This window comes from Talpa occidentalis, unplaced genomic scaffold, assembly GCF_014898055.3.
Source record: "Talpa occidentalis isolate TD23 unplaced genomic scaffold, MPIMG_talOcc4v2.1 talOcc4.12, whole genome shotgun sequence".
Taxonomy (NCBI): Eukaryota; Metazoa; Chordata; class Mammalia; order Eulipotyphla; family Talpidae; genus Talpa; species Talpa occidentalis.
In genome coordinates this window covers 23840269-23863365 of record NW_023601212.1, presented here as the reverse complement: position 1 = coordinate 23863365, position 23097 = coordinate 23840269, and the positions used below count along the sequence as shown (strand labels likewise).

The window sequence follows — 23097 nt, the reverse complement described above, 5'->3', positions numbered from 1 at the left end:
AGCCACTGCAGCCTGAGTTTGATCTCCAGCCAGGGAGCTAACCCACATGGCACAGCAGATCTCCCTGTCTTGCCCGCTGCTCCCCTCAGCAGTGTATTTCAGTAGATCTGCCTTGTTCTGCTCCCCACTCTATCTCTGGTGAATCCTCTCACTCCCCGCACCTCTGGCCTACACCCCAGTTCTTCTATGCATAAATAAAAAATAAATTTTTTAAAAAAGCCTATATTGCACACCAGTAGACACACACACAGAGAAAAACCTAAGAAACACACCAAGAGGAGATAAAACTATTGATAGAGAAGCCAAGTCAGCTGAGATCAATGTTAGGTGTTACAAGTAAGAGTAAGGTGTCTTGACCTTATATCTCTGTAACCCAATATTGGGTCTGTAGCCCCCTCAAAGTGAATCCCATTTATTTCTGGGAACTCATCTGTGTTCATAAACTGGTCTATCATCTGCAGTCTTATTGGATACCCTCCCTGCTCTCACTTCTTCCCCCAGGCCCCTTCATAGTGTTCTCTTTTTTACAATTTTTTTTACAATTTTTCCTTGAATTTCAAAATCAATACTTCCCAACTTTTCTCCCCATCCTTTAGCTGAGATGGGGCTATGAGTGAGTCTTCAGCCTAGTGACCTGGTCTACTTAGGCTTTCTGCATTATATAAAAAGATTTTGAGGAGGTCTCTCTGATGGCACAAGTGGTTAAACACCGCACTACGAATCAATCCAACGCCTCTACAGCACGAGTCTGATTCCCTGCCAGCCAGGACATGGTACAGCAGACCTCTCCTGCTTGACCGCTGCTCCCCTCGGCAGTGTATTTCAGTCAGTCTGCCTGTTCTGTTCCCCACTCTGTCGGTGGTGAATCCTCTCACCCCCCGCATCTCTGGCCTATACCCCAGCTCTTGTATGCATAAATAAATCTTTAAAAAAAAAAAGATTTTGAGAGACCACTGCTGCATTTATGAGGTTAGAGATCATCAAGAGGGAATTGTAAACTTTGGTATCACCAAGATACAAAGATTCCTATGATAATGAAAAGAAGAGACAATTAAAAAAAGCTTAATATCAGACAAGTGCATATGAGGTGGACATGCATAATGGAATACTACACAGCAATCAAAAAGGTAAACTCATGCCATTTGTAGCAACCTGCATAGAGCTAGAAGGGAGTGTGCTAAGTAAAATAAGCCAAAAGAAAATGATAAATACCAAATTGTGTGACTTATATGTGGGACATAGAGAAACCAAACAAAGGGTCAGAAAAGGGCAAACTCTAAAACCAACCCTTGATAACTGACCATTGATCTTAGGCTTTCAGAGAGGAAGAATAGGGGGAGAGCACAATGGCCTGTGGTAGAGGACTATGGGTGCTTTGGTAGAAGAAGGGCTGTGGTGACTATACCTGAGGGGAAGAAACCCTATACTGTAAAAACAGTAGCAAGGATATAAAATAATGGTACTTCAATAACAAATATAAATAAATAAGAAATCAGAAAATTATATTAATTTATATTTTTTTAATTTAAAATGTCATCTTTGTAACAAAAAATATGCTAGGTACTGTGCTGTACTAAACTTTCATCAGTCATCCCAGTAATTACCTAATGTTGCCCCCATTTCACAGATGTGAAATCAAGAGACTCACAGAGGTTATGAGTCTGTCCCAAAAGCACACAGTTAGTAAGCGGATATTTCCCTGACAACCATTGTGAGAAGATGTGGACACATTAATCAGGGGTCAGGATAGGGCTAGGGTTTTTTCTCCTCATCAAAGCCTTGAGACAAGAGCAGATGGAGAGGCTGTGAAACTGGTAACAGAACCCCAGAATGCTGGCTGTTAGGAAATTACCTTCATCTTTGCTCTGACATGTTCTAGAAAACTGGTTGGAGGCAGGGGAATGAACACAGTGGCATCTGGAAAGAAGGCTCCAGCATCTATGTGATTCTATGAAAGAAGAGAGAATTCCAAGCAGGACCAGAACAGGTGTGAAAAAAATAGAATTCAAGCCATTTTCCAATCTTCTTTTGGGGTGGAACAGGGGATTTTCAGTTCTTCAGAAGTTCTCTGGACAGCCTCTCAATCCCAGCTTTTTAAAAGCTCCTCTCCCTCCCTTTTCAGAGCTCATTGGAGACTTGTGCTTGGCACACACCCTCCTCCTCAGGAACAAGGAGGGAGAGGTGGCAACAGAAAAGGTTGGGACACAAGGTCCTGTGTAGTGTGCATCCCAGCCCAGCCCCCTCATTAAGCCCAAATCATCATCTCCCCCTGGTAGTGGGGTTCAGCGCAGACAGCGGAAGAACTGCTGGACCTCTGGGACCCACTGGATTGGAACCTGCATTGGAGATTATCTCCTGAGCGGACACCCCCTTCTGAACTAGGGATGTAGGACTTTGAAATTAGAAAATGCCAGGTCTGAAAGAGAGGAAAGAACAAGTCAAGCAACACACAGAGCTCTGTGTATTCAGAGGGAAGTTGGCAGGGTTGTGTTCGGGCAGAGAAACTCCGAGTGGTACAAAGGGACGTGCCCAGAGTGGAGAAATCATGCTAATTGTCTGCACCAGAGCTGGAGAACGCCACCCAAAATGAAGAGAGAAAGGGGAGCCCTATCCAGAGCCTTCAGTGCCCTGCACCTCGCTCCTTTTGTCTACCTTCTTCTGATCCAGACAGGTAGGAGACCAGAAGGGTAGGAAAGGGTCTAGAGAAGGGACCTGGGGCTTTCAAAGGAGAGGGAGGGGGGAGCTGAGGGCCAGAATGCCGTTGGGATGGGAGGAGGGGAGAGCTCAGCTGCCGTGGGAAGCATCTCAGTGAATTCAGGCATTAGTGCTGAATGTATTTCTTCATTCTGTGTGCCTCCCGCCTGGCCCCTTCCCCCTCCCCCAAAAGGCTGCATGACTTTGGAGCTCCCACAGCATTGAGTACATTCGATGGAAGGCAACGAGCCATTTCTTATGGGATGTCTGCTTGGCGTGGGCCCGTCCAGCATTCTTTCCAAGGGATGGTGGTGGGGCTTGGACGGGTGGGAGAAATCTTGCTTTCGTGCCTCCCCAACCCCCCACCCTGGCTTCTCTATAAAATAGCAAGGGAGATGAAAGAAGCTTTTGAGATAATGAGCCTCCTGATTTTGATGAGTAACACCAACCTTTCCATAACTCGCCCCACGCCATTGACACCTTCTTCCTGTACTGCCCCCTACCAACTCCTTGGAGAATCGATCTTATTTTTAAATACACTTATGTGCATGCATACCACACACACACACACCACACTCACAATTCCAAGAGCCTAAGAATTAACAATTTAATGGGGCAGATACAGAGATCATTTTCATAAAAGACAGACAGTGCAGTGAGCCAGATATGCCCAGGATCAAAAAGAGGTCACCTTCCCTATCCAGGAAGCTCGTGCTGGTTGTGCAGGGTGGGGATGGAGGGATATCAGAGGAGGTTTCCTGGGAATGTCTGCACTAAATTTTAAAAGATGGGGAAAATATGTAGATGTGGGAGTGGGCATTATAGTTGGGAAAATGGGCAAAGACTAACAGCTTGAAATAGCCTTCTGTGTTTCAAGTTTCCAGCGGCTCACCCTTGCTAGAAAAGAAGTTGTGAGTTAGGCAAGAGCTTTATAAACCGTACTAAGGAAACTGGAATATAATCTGTAGACAGTGGGGGGGCAAGCAAAATAAGAAACTCTGTTTGCCAGGGCTATTATAACAAAGAACCACAAACTGGATGACTTAACAGAAATATTTTGACTAATGCTTCTGGAAGCTAGAACTTTGAGATCAATGTGTTAGCCAGGTGATGATCCCTCTGAAGGTTCTAGGGAAGTATCTGGACCTATTAGCTTGTCGGTGATCCTTAGCTTCTGGCAGCATAACTTCAGTCCTTACATGGTAGGTGTGTGTGTGTGTGTGTGTGTGTGTGTGTGTGTGTGTCCATATGTCCCCTTAGATTAGGGGCCCATTCTGCTCCAGCAAGATCTTAGTTTACTACATTTTCAATGATCCTTTTGCCAAATAAGTTCACATCCTGATGTACTAGGGGTTACAACTTCAAAATATGAGTATAATACAGTTATTATAATACTCCAGAAGAGAAAAAACAGAGTTATAATTAGAAGAGAGCATAAGGCATGTTGAAATAATGTTTTGGAGGGAAAGTCAGGACCTAATGACTTTTAGGAAGTGGAGCCTTCAGAGAAGGAGGTGAGGTTTCTGTGATGCTTAGTGTAGTGCATGTTGAGACTGAAATGCCAATGGAACAACATGGGGAAATGGTAACGAGGCCACAGGTGGAAGGAGAAAGGGCAGAACAGGAGAGAGATAGGTGGAAGCTATAACCAGAAGGTGAGATTTTAAACAAGGAGGACAGATAATAACAGGGAAAATAAATGAGTTGCAAATGGAACACTGAGCAACCCCAAGATCTGCAGAGAAAAATGAGGGGGGTGGGAGCAGGGGCATACAGAAGCCCATTGGGTAGACCAAGAAGGAACAGTCAGACAGATGGGAGAACTAGAAAACTGTGGTCCAGACAGTCAGGGGGGTTGGGAGTTTCCCAGAGAACCAGCATCACGTGTATCAAAGAGGGCCAGTATAATAAGAACCAAAGAAGTCCATTGGGTCTGGCATGAAAAGGTTACTATTAACCCTGGGGAAGGCAGTCTCAGTGGAAACTACGAGTTGAGGAAGTAATGGACAATGAGGTTTTGGAGACAATGAACTGTGAATAGTATGTGCACAATGAAATATACAGACCTAAATTCTTTCAGGTCATAAAATGTTAAGGAAAAAAGTATAGAAAGAGCTCGTCAGTCAGATCGAGTAGGCAAAAACCAAAGGTGACAAAGAATAGTCTGTGTGAGAAAATGTAACTTAATTAATACAGCAAGGAAAAAAATTTTATGTTAATAAAATTAACAATAATAAGGGATGGGAGCCTCCCTGATGGCTTAGGGATAGGAAGTCTCAGCGCTATCACCACTACAGCTTGAGTTTAATTCCCAGCCAGGGAGCTGACCCACCTGGCACAGCAGACCTCTCGGGTCTCCTCGCTGCTCCCCTCAGCAGTGTATTTCAGTAGATCCGCCTGTTCTGCTCCCCACTCTGTCTCTGGTGAATCCTCTCACGTCCTGCACCTCTGGTGTACACTCCAGTTCTTCTACACAAAAATAATAACAGTAAAATAAGGAATGACCTGTGACAGGAGAGACATCAATGCAGGGTCAGACCATTGTATTTCTGTGGGCTCAAGACCCATAAAGAGCTGAGAGTCTATAAGGACTTTCTGCCATCCTCAATATATTAGTTTGGAAAATGCCAGTTTCTGTGACAAATAAATCCCAAAATCTTTTACGACATGATCATTCAGTGCAGTTCCAGACAAGGCCCGAGATGAAGGACTCTGCCCCATGAAGTTCTTTAGGACCAAGATGATGGAGCTTTATCAACTTTGACATGTGTAACAGGTGATATGGTCACTTCATTTCTTTCAAGTAGAGAATTTAAAAAGAAAGAAATGCTGGATGGAGGTTTGTCTAAAATAGGCCTCTGAGTGGTACTATTCACACCACTGGTTCTACTGACTAAAACTCAGTATAAGTCCATATCTTGGTGCAAGGGAGGCTGGGAAGTGTAGTTTTAAAGACTGACACAAATAGAGGGTCTGAAAACCAAGATTTGCTTGAATCCTTTGTGTTTATGGTATCAACCACTGAGCTATCCTTAGGCAACCAACACATTCAGTCTTTAATGCCCTGTTCCTAGTTTAAACAAATAAATGAGGCCTTCTGAAATTCATTACAGCCCAACTCCTAAAAGACTCAAATAAGGCTTTTCTAGAAGCTAGGATGTTAGCTTACAGATATAAACTAGTGTGCTGGAAATCTAGATAATCTGGCTTGCAAGACTTTATTCCCTGGGATCCTAGAATTGTTCCATCCTCCAAGGCCCAAAAGGAAGAAGGTCCTTCCTTGAGTTCTAGCCTTTTAGCCTTAAGATCACCTTCACATTGTAGGTGCTGATTTTTTCTATTGTAACTGAAGTTTACATATAGGAAAATGCATTTCATATAAGGATATAGTTTAATGAATCTTTAAGATGGAAGCAAAACCTAATAATCAGCCTTCAAGATCAAGAAATAGAACATCTCAGCACCCAGAAGCAGCATCCCCTTACTAATTCAGTTACTATTGCCCTCCCCCCAGGGATACAGTAGTATCCTAATTTCTAACATAGGTTAATGTTGCATGTCTTTGAACTTTTTTTTTTAAAGATTTATTCATTTATGCATACAAGAGCTGGGGTACAGGTCAGAGATGCGGGGGGTGAGAGGATCCACCAGAGACAGAGTGGGGAACAGAACAGGCAGACAGACTGAAATACAATGCTGAGGGGAGCCGCAGACAAGACAGGAGAGGTCTGCCTCGCCATGTGGGTTCCTTTCTGGCCAGCCGGGGATCGAACTCATGCTGCAGAGGCTGTGGATTGCTTCATAGTGCTGTGTTTAGCCCCTTGTGGCACCAGGGAGGCCCTGAACTTTATATAAATGGAATCATACTTATGCATCCTTTTGTGTATGACTTCTTTCACTGAATGCCAAGTTTGTAAGATTCATCCATGGTGTGAAATTATAGTTTGTCTGGTCTCATTGCTGGATACTATTCCATTTTACCAATATAACAGAGTTTATTTATCTGTTCAACTTTGATAGACATGTTGGTTACTTCCAGTTTGGAGCTTTATGAATAGAATCGTCCAACATTCTGGTACATGTCAATTGGTGGACAACATTGTCATTTCCTTTGTCTAAGAGAATTGCTGAGTTATATATGCATGGTTAGTTTTAGTAGATCTGTCCAAATAGTCTTTAAAAGTGGTTATATCAGTGAATAGTAGGTAGTGGACAGTGGCTGGACATTTGGTGGTGGGAATGGTGTGATATATACTATCCCTGACGTGAGAAATTGTACAATGTTACCTCAATAAAAAGGGGGAAAGAAAAAAAAAAAAACACTATGCCCTTTGGAGACAAAAAAAAAAAAAAAAAAAAAATAAAAGTGGTTATATCAATTTGCACTCCCACTAGCAGTGTATGAGAGTTCCAATGCTCCCTATCTTCACAATTATGTTTTCTTTTTCATCTTAGGCATCCTCATGGGGTATGATGTGGCATCAAATTAGCTTTTAAAATTGCATCTCTGTGGCTGTTAATGAAGTTGAGCTGTTTTCCATTCTTTATCAGTCATTTGGATGTCGTTTTTTATAAAGTAACTGTTCTGGGTCTTGTGCCCATTTTCTTTCTTTTCTTTTTTTAAAGATGTATTTATTTATGTATACAAGAGCTGGGGTACAGGCCAGAGATGCAGGGGGTAAGAGGATCCATAAGAGACAGAGAGGGGAACAGAACAGGCAGACTGACTGAAATACACTGCTGAGGGGAGCAGCGGGCAAGACAGGAGAGGTCTGCTGTGCCACATAGGTTTCTCCCTGGCCAGCCGGGGATCGAACTGGCACTGCAGAGGCTGCAGACAGCTTCACAGTGCTGCACTCAACCGCCTGTGCCACCAGGGAGGCCCTTGAAATGTTTTTGTTTTACCTTTCACATTTAGATATACAATCGATCTAAATTTGATATTTGTGTGAAGTTTAGAGTAAGGGTCAAAAATCATTTTTTTCACTGCCCAGTTCTATTTGTTGGAAGAAATCCTATCCCCAAGGCAGTGCTATTCTCCCCATTGTCAAAGTCGAGTTATATATAAATCTGGTTTTGCTGTCTCTATTCTGTTCCACTGACCTATTTGTCTATGCTTGTGCCAATATAGCAAAGTAAACCTCTTGAGATTTTGATTGGTAATATATTAAAGCTATAAATCAGCTTGGGACAATTGACAGCTTAATGATTTTCCAACCCATAAACATGTTGAATGCCTGTGTACCATCTTGATACCTATTAATTTTGTATTCATTACTGAACATCACATTTTAGATACAGATTTAATGGCTACCCAATCCCCTCTATTCCTGGATCCTAAGAGCCTTCTTCACAACTTTTTTTTTCCTGCTTTTCTCCCATATTCCTGGGTAATGAATACTTAAAATGATTTCACACATTATTGGTCCTTGTGGGGCTTAATAGAATGACAATATAAGAATGAGAAACAGTAGCCCCAACAATCAGTGATGCTCCTATACAATAGGAGCAGAGGTGGGGTGCCTATGTATATGGGGGTGTTTTCTTACAGCATCGTTCATTAGTTGGATATTAAAAACAAAAAGTAGAGAAAAATATTTTTTCCTTTCAGAAAACTGAGCTGTCTGCTGCACTTGAATTATTGTATGCAGTTCTGGTCACCACACCTCAAAAAGGATATATAGTTGGTGAAAGTCCAGGGAAGGGTAACTATGATGGCCAAGGGGATTGAGGGACTTCCTGGTAGAGACAGATCCAAGCAAAACAAAGAACCCTTCAGATAAGAAGAGATGTAATTGCAGTCCATAGTGTTGGAGAATGTAAATAGGTGTAGATAGACCAAATCCTAAAAAACACAATTATACAACCTCACTGACACTTTCAAAAGGGAAATTTAAGGTAAAGGAAACACTTGCCCAAAAAGGAACACAAAAATGAGTAGGTGATGGTTTCTTTAAAGGAAGAAACTATTAAGGGAACCAAGGCTATTGACAGGTACATTCTTAGACTTTCATATAAGATGAAAAATATTCTCATACTGTCAAGCTTGACATTCCTTATGTCACAGCAGGTCAAAATCCTAATTGACAAGGAGCCACCCACCTGACCCAGTATGGCATTGTTTAAGTTGACAGGTACATCTTGCTGAGATGTCAATTTCCTTTTGCCCGGCCTCCGGGGGGGAACAGAGACATTCTACATAATGATGCCTCCGAGACTCTGGGACAACGATTAAGTTAATCACTTCTCAAGGTTGAATAGTCCTGGTCCCTTTTATTTCCACTGTGGATCATTGTCGTTAGCCATTTCCTCATTTCTGTGTCCTGTGCTGGCACCTGGCCCAGGTCTCTGTGTCCCGTGAAAGTTGTGGAACCCTGAACTTAATACCAACTCTAATTTTGGCTAGAGTTTTAGGAAACAGTGTTTGTTCAGCTAAATGCTCTCTTTGTCAGCTTCTGAAAAAGACTGCTTTATTCACATCTGAACACACATATATATACATCCCTGTGACTCATGAGCATCCCTGAATTCACGGGCATGAGGAGGATGCCCACCTAGAGGAAGACAAGGCCTGGGTAATCCATATGCTGTAGCTTCTCCAATGTTTTTATCCAAATAGGTCAAGTGTAAATTGGCAGAAAGAGCAGACTTCATGGGGGAAAGACATAGACCCTGTATTGGATGAAAGAAATTAGACACAAGGGAATCTCGAGGATCAAGGAAGACAAAAGGGCGAGTACTTCTGCTGGGGGCTGGGACAGTCACTGTCCAGCCTCACAGAAGAAAGATGAGAACCCTCAAAATTTGGTGCTTGCAGTTAATATACGGATTTGCTGAATCCCAAGAAAGCTTTGCATGAGTGTAGGGTTCAGGATGGGACATGGGGCAGGTTTTCTATGATCCAGCAGACTGGGTAAAGGAAGAGTCAGTGTCCTCAGTGGTTTTTTGCAGGTCTTTTATTGGGATTTACCCGGTACACAGCAGGCAAGGGTGCTGGGGGGCCGGGAGGCTGGCAGGCCTCCCAGCCCCCAGCAAATCCTCACTCTATCTGGGCTCTCCGGTGATCTCTGCTTCTGCTTCTTTGCTTCTCTCTCGGCTTCTCTCTCAGCTTCTCTTTCGGCTTCTGCTGGCGTCCCCGTGACGCCACCCTATAAAGTCCAGTCTCTCAGCCCAGGTGTACCCACTTCAGGTGCCCACCATCAGGCATGCATTCAGGACCACAAGGTTCCCTCATCTATCCTAATGGTGGGGGGCAGAAAAGCCTGATACCTTTTACCTACACTACAAGAGGAACTGCATGTGCATAACCCACCAGTTTGGACTGGTCCTGAGCAAGGTGGGTACATGTTCCCCAACTCCTTGACCATCACCAGCATGGCCTTAAATGAAGCACAATGATTTTTTTCAAGTCACACATATCAAAGCCTATTTGCTCCTCAGGGAAATTTGAAAGCTTGCTTTTCTAAATCAAGCCAATTCTGGGCAGTTAATAAGTAGAAAACGTTACCTAAATAATCACAGAAACTAAGGATTGGAAGAATCATTAATGATCACATGTTCAAATGGATTTCAGTTTCATACACAGAGCTGTAGGGATTGCTGGTAACTTCCCAAGTTTAGGGGGTAGGGGCAGACCCTGGTCCCCTCTGCCTCTTCTATCAAAGCAGAAGTGCTAGAACTAGATTTCATTTCTTTTCATTTTTACATAAGGTTCTGTGAGAATGAAAATATCTTTAGTAAAAAATATTTTAAAATTATTGATCCCCCTCAATATAGAGTATATAATATCCATATATATTGCAGCTTTAATCATTGGAGTAGTTATTTTCATATTTCAGCTTTTATGATTCTGTCATACCTGGAATGTGATGGATCATAGAATTTTAGAGTTCAGAAGGCCCTGGGAGATGATCTTGTCCCACCACCTCAAGGCACAGAGAAGTGAAAGAATCGTTAACTGGCCTTTCTTGACCACTTCCAAAGATAAGGAGATCAATACTTTATTTTTTTTAAAGATTTATTTATTTATGCATACAAGAGCTGGGGTACAGGCCAGAGATGCAGGGAGTGAGAGGATTCACCAGAGACAGAGTGGGGAGCAGAACAGGCAGACTGAGTGTAATATACTGCTGAGGGGAGCAGCGGGCAAGACAGGAGAGGTCTGCTGCGCCATATGGGTTTCTCCCTGGCCGGCTGGGGATTGAACTCATGCTGCAGAGGCTGTGGATTGCTTCATAGTACAGTGCTTATACCCTTGTGCCACCAGGGAGGCCCAGGAGATCAATACTTTAAAAAGAACTTGTCCCCAAGATGGATTGGAGATGTTTAATAGACTGAATTTGCTTTGCTCTACACAACTAACCTTTTTAATAAGTTGTCTCCTTTCAGATAAAAAGGGCTTTGGCTGCCATCCATGGCATAGAGAGCATGGGTGGAGGGGATGGACCCAGGCGTCCAGGTTTGGTCTGGGTCATCTACATGGAGGAGAGGCATAAGGAATGGGGAGGTGTAGCTCAGCTTCCTCAACTCTAAACTGCAGCAGCAGCCAAGTGGGAAATTGGGTGAGAAAGATGGAGGGGGAATTTCAGAGGAAATGACAGTCAAAAGAAAGTGCAGGGGTTGGAGGCAGGTAAAGGAGCAAGGGACCCACAACCTGAAATGAAAGTGCCCATTCAGCTAAATTCAACCCTGTCTCCAACCAACACCTCTCCAGGAGACCCTCCTGTGGGTGGTTGTATTGCTATACAAGGCGACATGAATGAAAAGCATCTACTCAGGCCTCAAAGCATTGAAGAGATATCTGAAATGTGAGGTGTTTCTCCGGGTAGAGCAGCCATTGAACAAGATGATAAGATCCCAGAATTACAGGGCTGAAGCAAATCAGTGAGGCCATCTGGATTACCACTCATTTTCCTGTGGGGAATGGGTGCCCCAAATAAATAAGCAATTTTTCCTAGGTCGTCAGCCAACAATAGGGCACAAATCTCTGATGTTTGATCTCATGATCTCTCCCCTACACAATAACTGACTTGGACATTGTGTTGGCCATCCTGTGACCTGGCTAAGGCAGTTGCTCTTATTACTGCTATTTTCTGAATGAGAAGATTGAAGCCTAGAAAGTTGATTTGTTGAAACCTGCAGAGCCTGTGAGTCGTAGATCCCAGTCTCAGAAGACCTTCTGAGTCCAACCTTTGTTCTACCCATCCCAATTCCTCTTCTGTAGGGCAGGCGAGCTGAGCTGGAATTTGGGTGAATTTCCAAAACCATCTCCCCAATTGCAGGACCCTTCTGCACTGGGCAGGCCTAGGGCAAGATAAGGAAGACACTGGTATGACTGGGAAGTGGGCTGATGGCTCTGTCTTCAGGCAGGGCCCTAAATTTCCCCTTTATTGGCACGGCCTTATGATATACTCCTTCCTTCCTAAGTCTACGTTCCCACTCTTTCTCCACCCTCCCCACCCTCCCAACCTCAATCAAGAAGAACATGTGACAGATTCACCCTGAGTTCTAATGACCCATACACTGCTTGCCAAAGGATGTTTGTCTGTTTTGCTCATTGATGCAACACAAGGATGTAGAAGAGAGCTGGACATTCGGACTCTGCTCAATAAATATTTCTAATAATGGAGCACACAGGGTGTGGATTGCTGGAATCTTCTTCAAGAGGAAGGCAATGGGTAAAACTGTCAGAGGTAGAGGGACAAATAGAAGAAGTATTGAAGGTAACAATCCTTGTGATGAAGGCGCAGAGGGGCACAGAGCTATAGTGGAGGAGAAGATGGCACCACAGGGTAAGAATCCAGGATGGACAGGAAAGGAAAGACCCAGAAGGTGAGGCATGGAAGGGTCAGAGGGCTCACAGTGGGGTCAGGAGCCAAGGGCCTGATGCTGCCTTCTCCCCATGGGCCTCTGTCCACAGAGCCCCTGGAGGCAGTGAACATCACCAGCCCAGTGCGCCTGATCCGTGGCACAGTGGGGAAGTCAGCCCTGCTCTCCGTGCAGTACAGCAGCACCAGCAGTGACAAGCCTGTGGTGAAATGGCAGCTGAAGCGGGACAAACCGGTGACTGTGGTGCAGTCCATCGGCACGGAAGTCATTGGCACCCTGCGGCCTGACTATCGAGACCGCATCCGCCTCTTCGAAAATGGCTCCCTGCTTCTCAGCGACCTGCAGCTGGCTGATGAGGGTACCTATGAGGTTGAGATCTCCATCACTGATGACACCTTCACCGGAGAGAAAACCATCAACCTCACTGTAGATGGTAAAGCACTCTGGAGGGAAAGGACATGGCATGGGGACTGGAATCCAGGCAGGATCTGCCCATAGCTACACTCAGGGGTAAAGGGGAATCCAACACAAAGGCTGGGGAGCTGAGAGTGAGCCAATTAGGCGTTAGAAGTTGGCACAGAAGATTGGCACAGCTATCGTGGACAGAGAGCTTACCTTGTATCAGAAAATAAGTATTCTTTGCTTGTGTTGAATCATTTAATGCTTATACTTCTCTGGGTGTAGAGAAGTAGACCCATCTAGCAGATGAGGAAATTGAGATACAAAGTGGCTAATTTGCCCAAAGTCACATAGCTAGTAAGTGCTAGAACCAACCTTTAAGCCCAGAAGACAATTGAAACTAGGCTTAGCCCAACAAAAATATGCTTCGGGCTGGGTCAACTTAAGACATCTTGGGAAGGTACTTAGGAAAAAGAGAAGGGAAGGTCCATGAGAGCAGGAACCATGGCTGTCTTATACAGCATTATCTCCTCTCCCCCATTTAGTAGGTGCTCAATAAATAGTTGGTAAATAAACGAGAGGATAAATGGGTGGATGGATGGAGAGGGTGGGGATGAAGGACTGGACTGATGATCCCTGAAGGGTCTTCCCAGATGACAAATTGAGTGGTGGGATGTTGGAAGGCAGGGATTTGAGAAGGGGAAGGGAAAAGAGAAGTGTTTTGGTCCATGACTCACATGCTCCTGCACTCCTGGGGCTCAGTGCCCATCTCAAGGCCGCAGGTGTTAGTGGCTTCGACCACGGTGCTGGAGCTCAGCGAGGCCTTCACCCTGAACTGCTCCCATGAGAACGGCACCAAGCCCAGCTACACCTGGCTAAAGGATGGCAAGCCCCTCCTCAATGACTCGAGGATGCTCCTGTCCCCTGACCAAAAGGTGCTCACCATCACCCGCGTGCTCATGGACGACGATGACCTGTATAGCTGTGTGGTGGAGAACCCCATCAGCCAGGGCCGCAGCCTGCCCATCAAGATCACCGTGTACAGTGAGTCTCCCTGACTGCCCTCCCTGGGACTCGAAACACTGAGAGGCAAGTGTCCATAAGGAACTAAGGACATTCCAGACAGAGTGCCCATGCAGGGTTGGGGGTGGGGGCAAAGAGAATGGCCAAGCTCTGAAATTCCACAGCCCTGGTGGCTGGGACTCCTTTTGTCTTCCTTCCACTGCAGAAAGCTTTTCTCACCACACCTGTGGCCCCCTCCAAAGTCTCTCCCATCTCTCTGCCTCTCCCCCTCTTTCTAGGAAGAAGCTCCCTCTACATCATCTTGTCCACAGGAGGTATCTTCCTCCTTGTGACCTTGGTGACAGTCTGTGCCTGCTGGAAACCCTCCAAAAAATCTAGGTAGTGCTCCAAGTTCATTCCCTGGGCATCCTACATCTTCAATCCATTCCGACCCAAAGTTCTTTTCTTAATCTCTCCAAATGCCTTTCCTCCCAGGGCCCTGCGCCTCTTCCCAGGACATCTGTCTCACCATTGTGTGTGTTGTGTATGGAACCACATCCTGCGCACACAACCCCTGATGACCCCAGTACCACTAATAATTGTTTCACTGGCAGGGCACCTTCTGGGGCCCAGCACTGTGGCTGTGGTTAGCATGCTACCTTTCGAATTGTAATCGGCAATTTACAGACAGTGACACCAAGACTCAGATTGGTTAAATTATGGTGCTAGAGACACTCAGGTCAAGAACCTAGATGTGACTCATTCCAAAGCTCTGGGACACCCTCCCACCTCCATCTCTTGGAGTTCATCTTCCTATGACAAGGCCTCTTACTGCCATCAGGTCCCCCTGTGCCCATCCCCTGACCTCCCTCTGCTCACGCTCCATAACTCTGTTCATGGATGCTGGGTTGATATGCAGGAAGAAGAGGAAGCTGGAGAAGCAAAACTCCCTGGAATATATGGATCAGAATGATGACCACCTGAAACCAGAAGGTGAGCTCCCAGCCGCCCACTCACCCTTCCCATCGCCACTCAGATCAGTGGGCTGCTGGGAAAAGGCAGAACTGGGCGACAAGAAAACCAGCTCTGCGGGGCCCCTTCCTCCACCAACTGCACGAAGACTGCAGAGCAGGGAGAGGTGCGGCCAAGGTAGGACCCCAGGTATTCCGGATCCTTTGGTGGAGGTTGTGGTGGGGCCTCGACTGGCCACTTGGGGAGCAAAGAGTGTAGGTACTGGCTGGTAGAAAGGAATCTGTACCTGGGCCAGCCACCCCATTCTTTGCCCTGTGCAGCAGACACCCTACCCAGAAGTGGAGAGCAGGAGCGCAAGAACCCCATGGCACTCTATATCCTGAAGGACAAGGTGAGTGACTCTGAGCTGGGCACTTCCACCCCCAACACTCAATGGACCCTACCACCTGCTATACCCTTAGAGTGGGGATATCCCTTAGAGTACTTAGACTAACCCTGAGAAGTATTTGTGACATTCGTACTTTAGAAATTAGAAAAATAAGGAGCTCCCTGGTGGCGCAGGGGGTTAAGCACCGCACTATGACGCAATCCGCAGCCTCTGCAGCGCGAGTTCAATCCCAGGCCAGCCAGGGAGCTACCCACATGGTGCAGCAGACCTCTCCTGTCTCACCTGCTGCTTCCCTCAGCAGTGTATTTCAGTCAATCTGCCTGTTCTGTTTCCCCCACTCTATCTCTGGTGAATCCTCTCACTCCCCGCCTCTCTGGCCTGTCCCCCAGCTCTTGTATGCATAAATAAATAAATAAATCTTTTTTTAAAAAAGAATTTCTAAAAAGAAATTAGAAAAATAAGGTTTACAGAGACTTAAGGTCCTTCCCAGGATCAACAAATAAATAAATAGCAGATCCAGTCTTCCAATCAGGTCTTTGAACACCAACCCAGTGATTTCACCCCTATTCCACAGCCAATTTATCCCAGGCTGTCCAAGAGAGGAGGAGAGAGGAGAAAGGGGGTGCCTCTGCACTCCGGCTAATGCATGTCAGCATGGACTGAGCACCCCTCTCGTGCTCGGCACGGGGCTATGTGTTTTGTCTTGCAAGAAAAACCAGGTCTAGAACTATGCAGCCTTCTGGGAATTGGGAATGTGGAGGTGACGGTGTCTCCTTCGCCTGGGTTTTCCCAGCGCACTCCAGACTGAGCGGGCTCTCCGCTGGTACCCGACTTTGCAGGACTCCCCCGAGCTCGAGGACAACGCCGCCCCGGAGCCTCGCACCGCGACAGAGCCTGGCCCTCCCGCTTACTCCGTGTCGCCGACCGTCCCCGGCCGCTCGCCGGGCCTGCCCATCCGCTCGGCCCGCCGCTACCCGCGCTCGCCCGCGCGCTCCCCCGCCACCGGCCGGACGCACACGTCGCCGCCCCGGGCCCCGAGCTCGCCCGACCGCTCGCGGAGCGCCTCGCGCACACTGCGGACTGCGGGCGTGCACCTGATCCGCGAGCAAGACGAGACGGGCAGGGTGGAGATCAGCGCCTGAGCGGCCCCGGGACCCCCGGGAGGCACCCGCGCTCTGCGCCCTGGGCCCGGGGAGGGCCTGGAAGCCAGACCGCCGGCCCGCGGCGAGGGGTGGCCCCGGCGGGGAAGCGGGGGTCTGGCGAGTGTGCAAGGGTGAGCTTGAGCACTTGGGGGTTGGGGGCACGCAGCGGGGCGGCAGGGAGCCCATCTGGTGGTGAAGCCCGGTGGTGTTTGCTCTTGGTTCACTGGCTGTGTTCTCAGTGGGTATGGGGTGTGCCCTCTTAGGACCATATAGATGATTACATTTCCAGCCCAATCCCCCAAGGGTGGTAAGAAAACTAACAGCAATAACCTAATTCCTGAGACTATCCTCTGCCCTTTCCAGGGAGCTCTCATGCTTCTCACGCACCTCTCTTGCCTCCTAACCGGTTCCTGGGGCACTTTTCTGGCAGGCCCTTGTTAGAGAGGTCACGTACCCAAAAACGCACAACTGCCCTAAACTGAGGGGAAGTCAGATGCCCGTTACTCCATGCACAGGGGCTACTCCCATCACCAGGAATCCTTGGGCAGGCAGTGCCTGGAAGTCCCCTTCTCTGCACACCTGATACTGTCTACCTTTCAGTTGGTGAGGGGGAAACTCAAATACATTCCTTTGCCAGCTGAGTAGGGGGTGAGGGGTGGGCACTTAGCTAGGGCAGAGAACTCAAGCCTCCCAGCCTGGCCTCCTCCCAAAGCCTTCCTCAGTAGCATGCCAGGCATTCCTCCCATCCCTATTCCTGTGGAGAAGGGGATTCCACTCCCTCCTCTGGCCCAGAAAGCTACAGCTAGTGAAGAAGTGGTTTGTAACTCCTCACCCCTATACCTTCTCCCTGACTTCCTTACAAAACAAGCCTTTCAAACAATCATTATCCCCAGGAAAGGTTGTTGAGCTTCCTTCAAATGTAAGAGCATAAGGTTCCACTCTCCAGAGAAATGGGGATTAGGGGTAGGGGGTGAGTTAGGCTTATTACTCCCCAGCATGTCCTCAGTACCCCCAACCTGCCATGCTCCCAGATGCTTGGATCCTAAGAGAGGGGAAAGGACAAGCTCTCTAATCACACAAACAGCAAATGCAGAGAGGCTGGGCTGCTGTGTCTCCAGGCCATGCCCATCCCACTGCCTCCTGAGCAGTTAGCAGGAGAAACAATAACCTACTGTGTGAGGAGAGAGGGCAATCAGACAACTGAAAGAGGAGGCCCTCTGTGTGTTCTGGCCTCTCCTCCCTCATGCCTCTAGAGGGACGTTGTATGCCTGTCCTCTCCCCACCTCCTAAGTTCTGACACCATCCCACAGAGCAATTCCCAAGGCCCCTGCTCCCAACCCACCCTCCGCCCTAACCCAGACAGCATGCCCCTCCCAGGTCCCTGCATCTATGCATTTCTCCAGGTTCCCCTAAGCAGGTGTGCCTTTGCAGCTCCCCTTAGGTTAGCCAAAAGTGGTCCCCTAACCCCCCAAGTGCCTCATCCTTAATGAGATAATGCCCAGGCAGGTGGGAGATGCAGGGCTTGGAGAAGGGGTACATGCTGGTCAGCCTTGAGAGGCAGGGTGAAGATTAGGTGAGGAGAACATGCCACACGCCATATGCTGGTGCTGAATCCCTGAGGGGCCGGCTTCCCAGGCTCAAGCCAAATCTGCCTTAAATGGGGGGTAAATAAGGAAGTGGGATATGTTTTTGTTTTGTTTTGTTTTGATCTTCATCTTTGTATTACCAGCATCTAGCAGAGTGCCTGGCACATACTGGATGCTCAATAAACTTTTGATGAAATGAAATGACAGCTTTTTTTTCACATGAACAAGGAGAACAAAACAGTTTAAAAGCACTAGCCATGTCTCTTTTCTCTTTTTTCCCATCTTTCTTCACCATTTTTCTCCCTCTTTGCAAACCCCAAATTTACCACTGCAAAATCATCATTCACTCATTCATCCATTCACATGTTCACATGTTCTTTCATTCATTCAGCAAACATTTGTTAATGTACCACAGACCAGGGCCTGTGCTCAACACTAGGGAAATTATAATTATGCCATGACCAGAAGTCAGTCTCACAGATGAATCAGGTAAGCCAGATTATTATGACATAGCATGGAAAATGTAATGACAGAGGTGGAAACAGAATGCTCTGAAAGCTTACAGGAAGGTAGGCCCAGATTAGGGGTTGTCAGCAAAGGAAACTTGGAGAACAGGTCTCAACTTTGTCTTAGAAAGATGAGTTAGTTGATCAGATGGGGCTGAGGGCAGGAAGAAGGAACACATGTTCCAAGTAGAGGGAGCAGCATGCATAAAACTTTGGAAATAATAAGACACAATGGGGAATTCAGGGCACTGAGCCCATGGCAGTGGGTAAGATTATTCTAAGAGGTGTATAGAGTGAAAAGGGAAGAAGGCTGAAGAAATCAGTGTGAAGATAGGGTAAAAGGGCCTCACCAAGGAGGCTAACACAAACATAAACAGTGGGGGAGGAGCAAATATAGAAGAAAATGGTATCATACAATCAAAGGAATATGGTTTTAAAAAGAGGAAACATCCAGATTGCAGGGGGTGTCACATATGAAAAGGAATTTAAAATGTATGTTAAATTTTTTTAAAGATTTATTTATTTCTGCATACAAGAGCTGGGGTGTAGGTCAGAGGTGGGGGGGGGGAATCAGGGTGAGTGAGAGGATTTACCAGAGACAGAGTAGAGACTAGAACAGGTGAATTGACTGAAATACACTGCTGAGGGGAGCAACAGATGAGTCAGGAGAGGTCTGCTGTGCCATGTGGGTTAGCTGCCTGGCCGGGAATCGAACCCCTGCTGCAGTGGCTGTGTATAGCTTCATAGAGCTGAGACTTAACCCCTTACACTACCAGGGAGGCCCCAAAAATGTGCATTAAATTTGACAACAAGGAGACCACTAATCAACTTGGTATAAGTAGTTTCATTGGTGTAGAGGGGTTAAAATCAGATTGCAATAGGTGAAAAGTGACTGATATGTGGGACTTCAGCTAAATATCTTAAAGAACAGAGTGAGGGAATCTGTATAAGCTTCAAACCAATAAAGGGAGAAATAATATAATGAAACAAACACACATTCAATCTATTAAGGGGAAAAAAAAACAAGAAAGAAGGATAGAAAAAAGTAAGACAATGGAAAGCCAAAAATAAGAGAGTAAATACAAGAATAAATTATGACTGTCCCAAATTCATCTGCTAAAATACAATGTGTAGGAATGTATTTTTTAAATTCAGCTATATGCTATTTATTTTTTTAAATGTGTCATATCATCACCTAGGAATAAGAATTTTTATTTATTTTTTTAAAGATTTATTTATTTATTCATACAAGCACTGGGTACAGTCAGAAGCGCGGGAGGGTGAGAGAATTCACCAGAACTAGAGCAGGGAGCAGAACAGGCAGACAGACAAAGGACACTGTTGAGGGGAGCAGCGGGCGGCAGGAGAGGTCTGTCCCGCCATGTGGGACCCTCGCCTGGCCTCCGGGGATCCAACCGGTGCTGCTGAGGCTGTGCTCAGCTTCGCAGCCCAGCACTCAACCCCTGCGCCACCAGGGGAAGCCCCCAGCTATACGCTATTTAAATGAAGTATAACCAAATCAAAGATTTGAAAGAGCTGAAAGTAAAATAATTGAAAGAGATATACCAGGCAAATAATAAGTGAAAGGAAGCTGGGGAGACTGTTAGCATAAGACAAGTGAATTTTATGACAAAAAGCCTAATTAGTAAAATAATCCTATACCCCATTTGTCTGAAACAGTTGGTTTACTTATGTTATCCTGGCAATGTTATTACTAGTATGTCCTTTGACTCCTCAAAAGGAACCCAATTAAATAGATCACCACCCTTATCATTAGAAATAAATAAGGTGTCTTGATACTGAGTGCAGAAAATTTATTTCAGGAAATAGCAGCAGGGTAGTAAGGAAGTACAACAGGAAATAGATCAAAGACAATAAAGGATGTGTTATCAAACCAGCTCATGCTGTGGGAAAATGGAGCTTGGTCTTGTGTGAACACTGGGAAAAGGTGTTAAATGGTCTAAGAGTCAAGGAAGCTGGAATACTGATGTACCAAATTCCCATCCATCATTAGCTTGGGCTTCTTCTAGCCCTTAACTCCCAAAACTGCCATTTCACTGTACATGTGTCCAAATCAGGGTCCCGGGGGTACATGTATTCACAGGAGCAGCCTTCTATGTAGAGATACATCCTGACAAGTTAGATGGACCCTCAACAATGTCTGCCACAGAGTATAACTACATAATGTTAAAATATCTACTTCACCAAAAGATATTAAAATTGAATTGTGGGGCCTCCCCAGTGGTGCAGCAAGTTCAGTGCTGCACTGTGAAGCTGTCCACAGTCCCTGCAGAGCGGGTTCAATTCCCGGCCAGCCAGGGAGAGTCCCATATGGCACAGCAGACCTCTCCTGTCATGCCCACTGCTCCCCTCAGCAGTGCCTTCGGTCCGTCCGCCTGTTCTGCTTCCCACTCTGTCTCTGGTGAATTCTCTCACCTTCCCGTGCCTCTGGCCTGTACCCCAGCTCTTGTATTAAGATAAATAAACCTTTAAAAAAATTGAATTGTGTATCTAGTTAATTAACTTCAAAATATGTGATGTAGCAAATTATTTACTCCACTCCCTGCTGGTGCAAGGGGTTAAGTCTCAGCAATATGAAGCTATGGGCAGCCACTGCAGCACTAGTTCGATCCCCAGTGGGCCAGGGAGCTACCCACATGGTACAGCAGACCTCTCCTGTCTTGCCCACTGCTCCTCTCAGCGGTGTATTTCAGTAGATCTGCGTGTTCTGCTCCCCACTCTGTCTCTGGTGAATCCTCTCACCCCCCACACCTCTGGCCTGTACCCCAGTTCTTCTACATAAAAATAAATAAAATCTTAAAAAAAAGATAATAATTTGCTGATTATTGAAGTGTTACAGGGAGAAAATTACAAGTCTACTCACACCTCTCTCAATTACTGATTTTTCAGACACACTTATAATAAAGATTTATAAGATTTTAATAACAATATAAAACTTTGTTTTTCTAACATATGTAAGTCTACACCAATTAAAAAGCATGTGTTTTCTGATGAACACCTGAAATGTTTTCCACATACTGACCAAATCCGAGGACATAAAGTAAGGCTCAAGAAATTCTGAAGAATTAGCATCATAAGACTACATTCTTTGACCATGAATTAAATTCAAATTCAATACTAAAAAGTTAAATAAAATTCCATTCATTTGTATGTTTAAGATTATACTTGTTAGTGTCATGTGACACTCAGAAAAGAAATTATAAAAGAATTTTAAAACAAATCTACACAAAACTATAAAACTCCTAGAATAAAACACAGATGACCTTTGTGATGACATTTAAGATACAACCACCCAAAGTGCCATCCATGAAAGAAATCATTGACAAACTAGAACTCATTAAAATTTAAAATTCTAGAGAAATTTTTTTTTTATTTTTTTATTTTTTTTAAAGATTTTATTTATTTATGCATACAAGAGCTGGGGCACAAGCCAGAGATGCTGGGGGTGGGGGTGAGAGGACTCACAAGAGACAGAGTAGGGAACAGAACAGGCAGATTGACTGAAGTACACTGCTGAGGGGAGCAGCGGGCAAGACAGGAGAGGTCTGCTGCGCCATGTGGCCTGCTCCCCGCCTGGCTGGGGATCGAACTCAGAGGCTGCGGATTGCTTCATAGTGAAGTGCTTAATCCCTTGCACCACTAGGGAAGCCCTAGAAAAAAATTTTAAACAGTTTTTAATTCTGCTCTCCAAAAGACAAAGTTGAAAGAATGAGAAGAAAGCCCACAAATTGGGAAAAAATTATTTGCAAAACACATATCTGATAAAGGACTGTTATACAAAATATGCAAAGATCTCTTAAAAACCTCAATAATAAGAAAATAAACAATTTAATTAAAATAGAGTCAAAAGACCTCAACATCAACCTCATCAAAGCTATACATTTGATGAATATGTCTATTGCTGTTGTCAGGTCTAATGACAAATAAGTCATTAAATATCATCAGGGAAATACAAATTAAAACAATGATGAGACACTGCTACACAACTATGAGAATGGCCCAGATTTGGAGCACTGACAGCACCAAATGATGGAAAGGATGTGGAGCAACGGGAACTCTCATTTGCTGCTGGTAGGAGTGCAAAATGGTGGTCACTTAGGAAGACATTTGGTTTCTTAGTAAACTTCAACTAAGCAAAGTTTGGTCTAGGTGTTACCCATACTCATTAATGATGAGAAGGTGAAGAAATGGTTAAATGTTATTCCCCTATGGAGCCTGAAATTGCCCCTGATGCTAATGAGACCAAGCTATGGAATAGCAGCTGTACCAGAGAAGTAACATCAGGGAAACTTCCACTCAAGTCATTACTAATGTCCTCTTGACTCAATTTCCCTCCAGCTATTGGCAACTCAGAACAACAATGAACATTTATAGGTTAGGACCTAGTGACCCAAGAAAGGAGGGGGGAAAACCCAAGAAGTTAAAAAACACAGATCTCAAGGTCAAGAGTACCCAGGAGAGGTTGGGTCAGGCTGTGGCTGTTTGGCTCAGGAAGGGGTATGCCATTCCCAGAACACTCAAGGAAAATTAACCCATATCTAGTGTTTAAAAAGTGCTTC

General features: G+C 45.5%; 2 protein-coding genes across 5 annotated transcripts; one reads left to right on the top strand and one right to left on the bottom strand.

Moving 5' to 3' along the window:
* The first annotated feature begins 1948 nt into the window (after positions 1 to 1948).
* HEPACAM (hepatic and glial cell adhesion molecule) lies at positions 1949 to 16425 on the top strand. 4 transcript variants are annotated; one of them, XM_054693176.1, is made up of 8 exons: positions 1950 to 1987; positions 2123 to 2671; positions 12614 to 12955; positions 13684 to 13965; positions 14223 to 14322; positions 14843 to 15072; positions 15216 to 15286; positions 16123 to 16425. In XM_054693176.1, exons 2-8 carry the CDS (start codon positions 2587 to 2589, stop codon positions 16423 to 16425), a joined length of 1413 nt encoding a protein of 470 aa, XP_054549151.1. In that variant the 5' UTR covers positions 1950 to 1987; positions 2123 to 2586. The 4 variants fall into 4 exon arrangements, with proteins under 4 accessions (XP_054549153.1, XP_054549150.1, XP_054549151.1 ...); XM_054693177.1 differs by having other exon boundaries at positions 1957 to 1987; positions 2566 to 2671; XM_054693178.1 differs by having other exon boundaries at positions 1949 to 2671; positions 14843 to 14916.
* A 748-nt stretch (positions 16426 to 17173) lies between these two features.
* On the bottom strand, positions 17174 to 17964 carry HEPN1 (hepatocellular carcinoma, down-regulated 1). Its single transcript, XM_054693902.1, is given in 3 exon segments — positions 17174 to 17179; positions 17502 to 17711; positions 17902 to 17964. Coding segments are annotated over 3 exon segments (279 nt in total).
* Positions 17965 to 23097: the final 5133 nt, after the last annotated feature.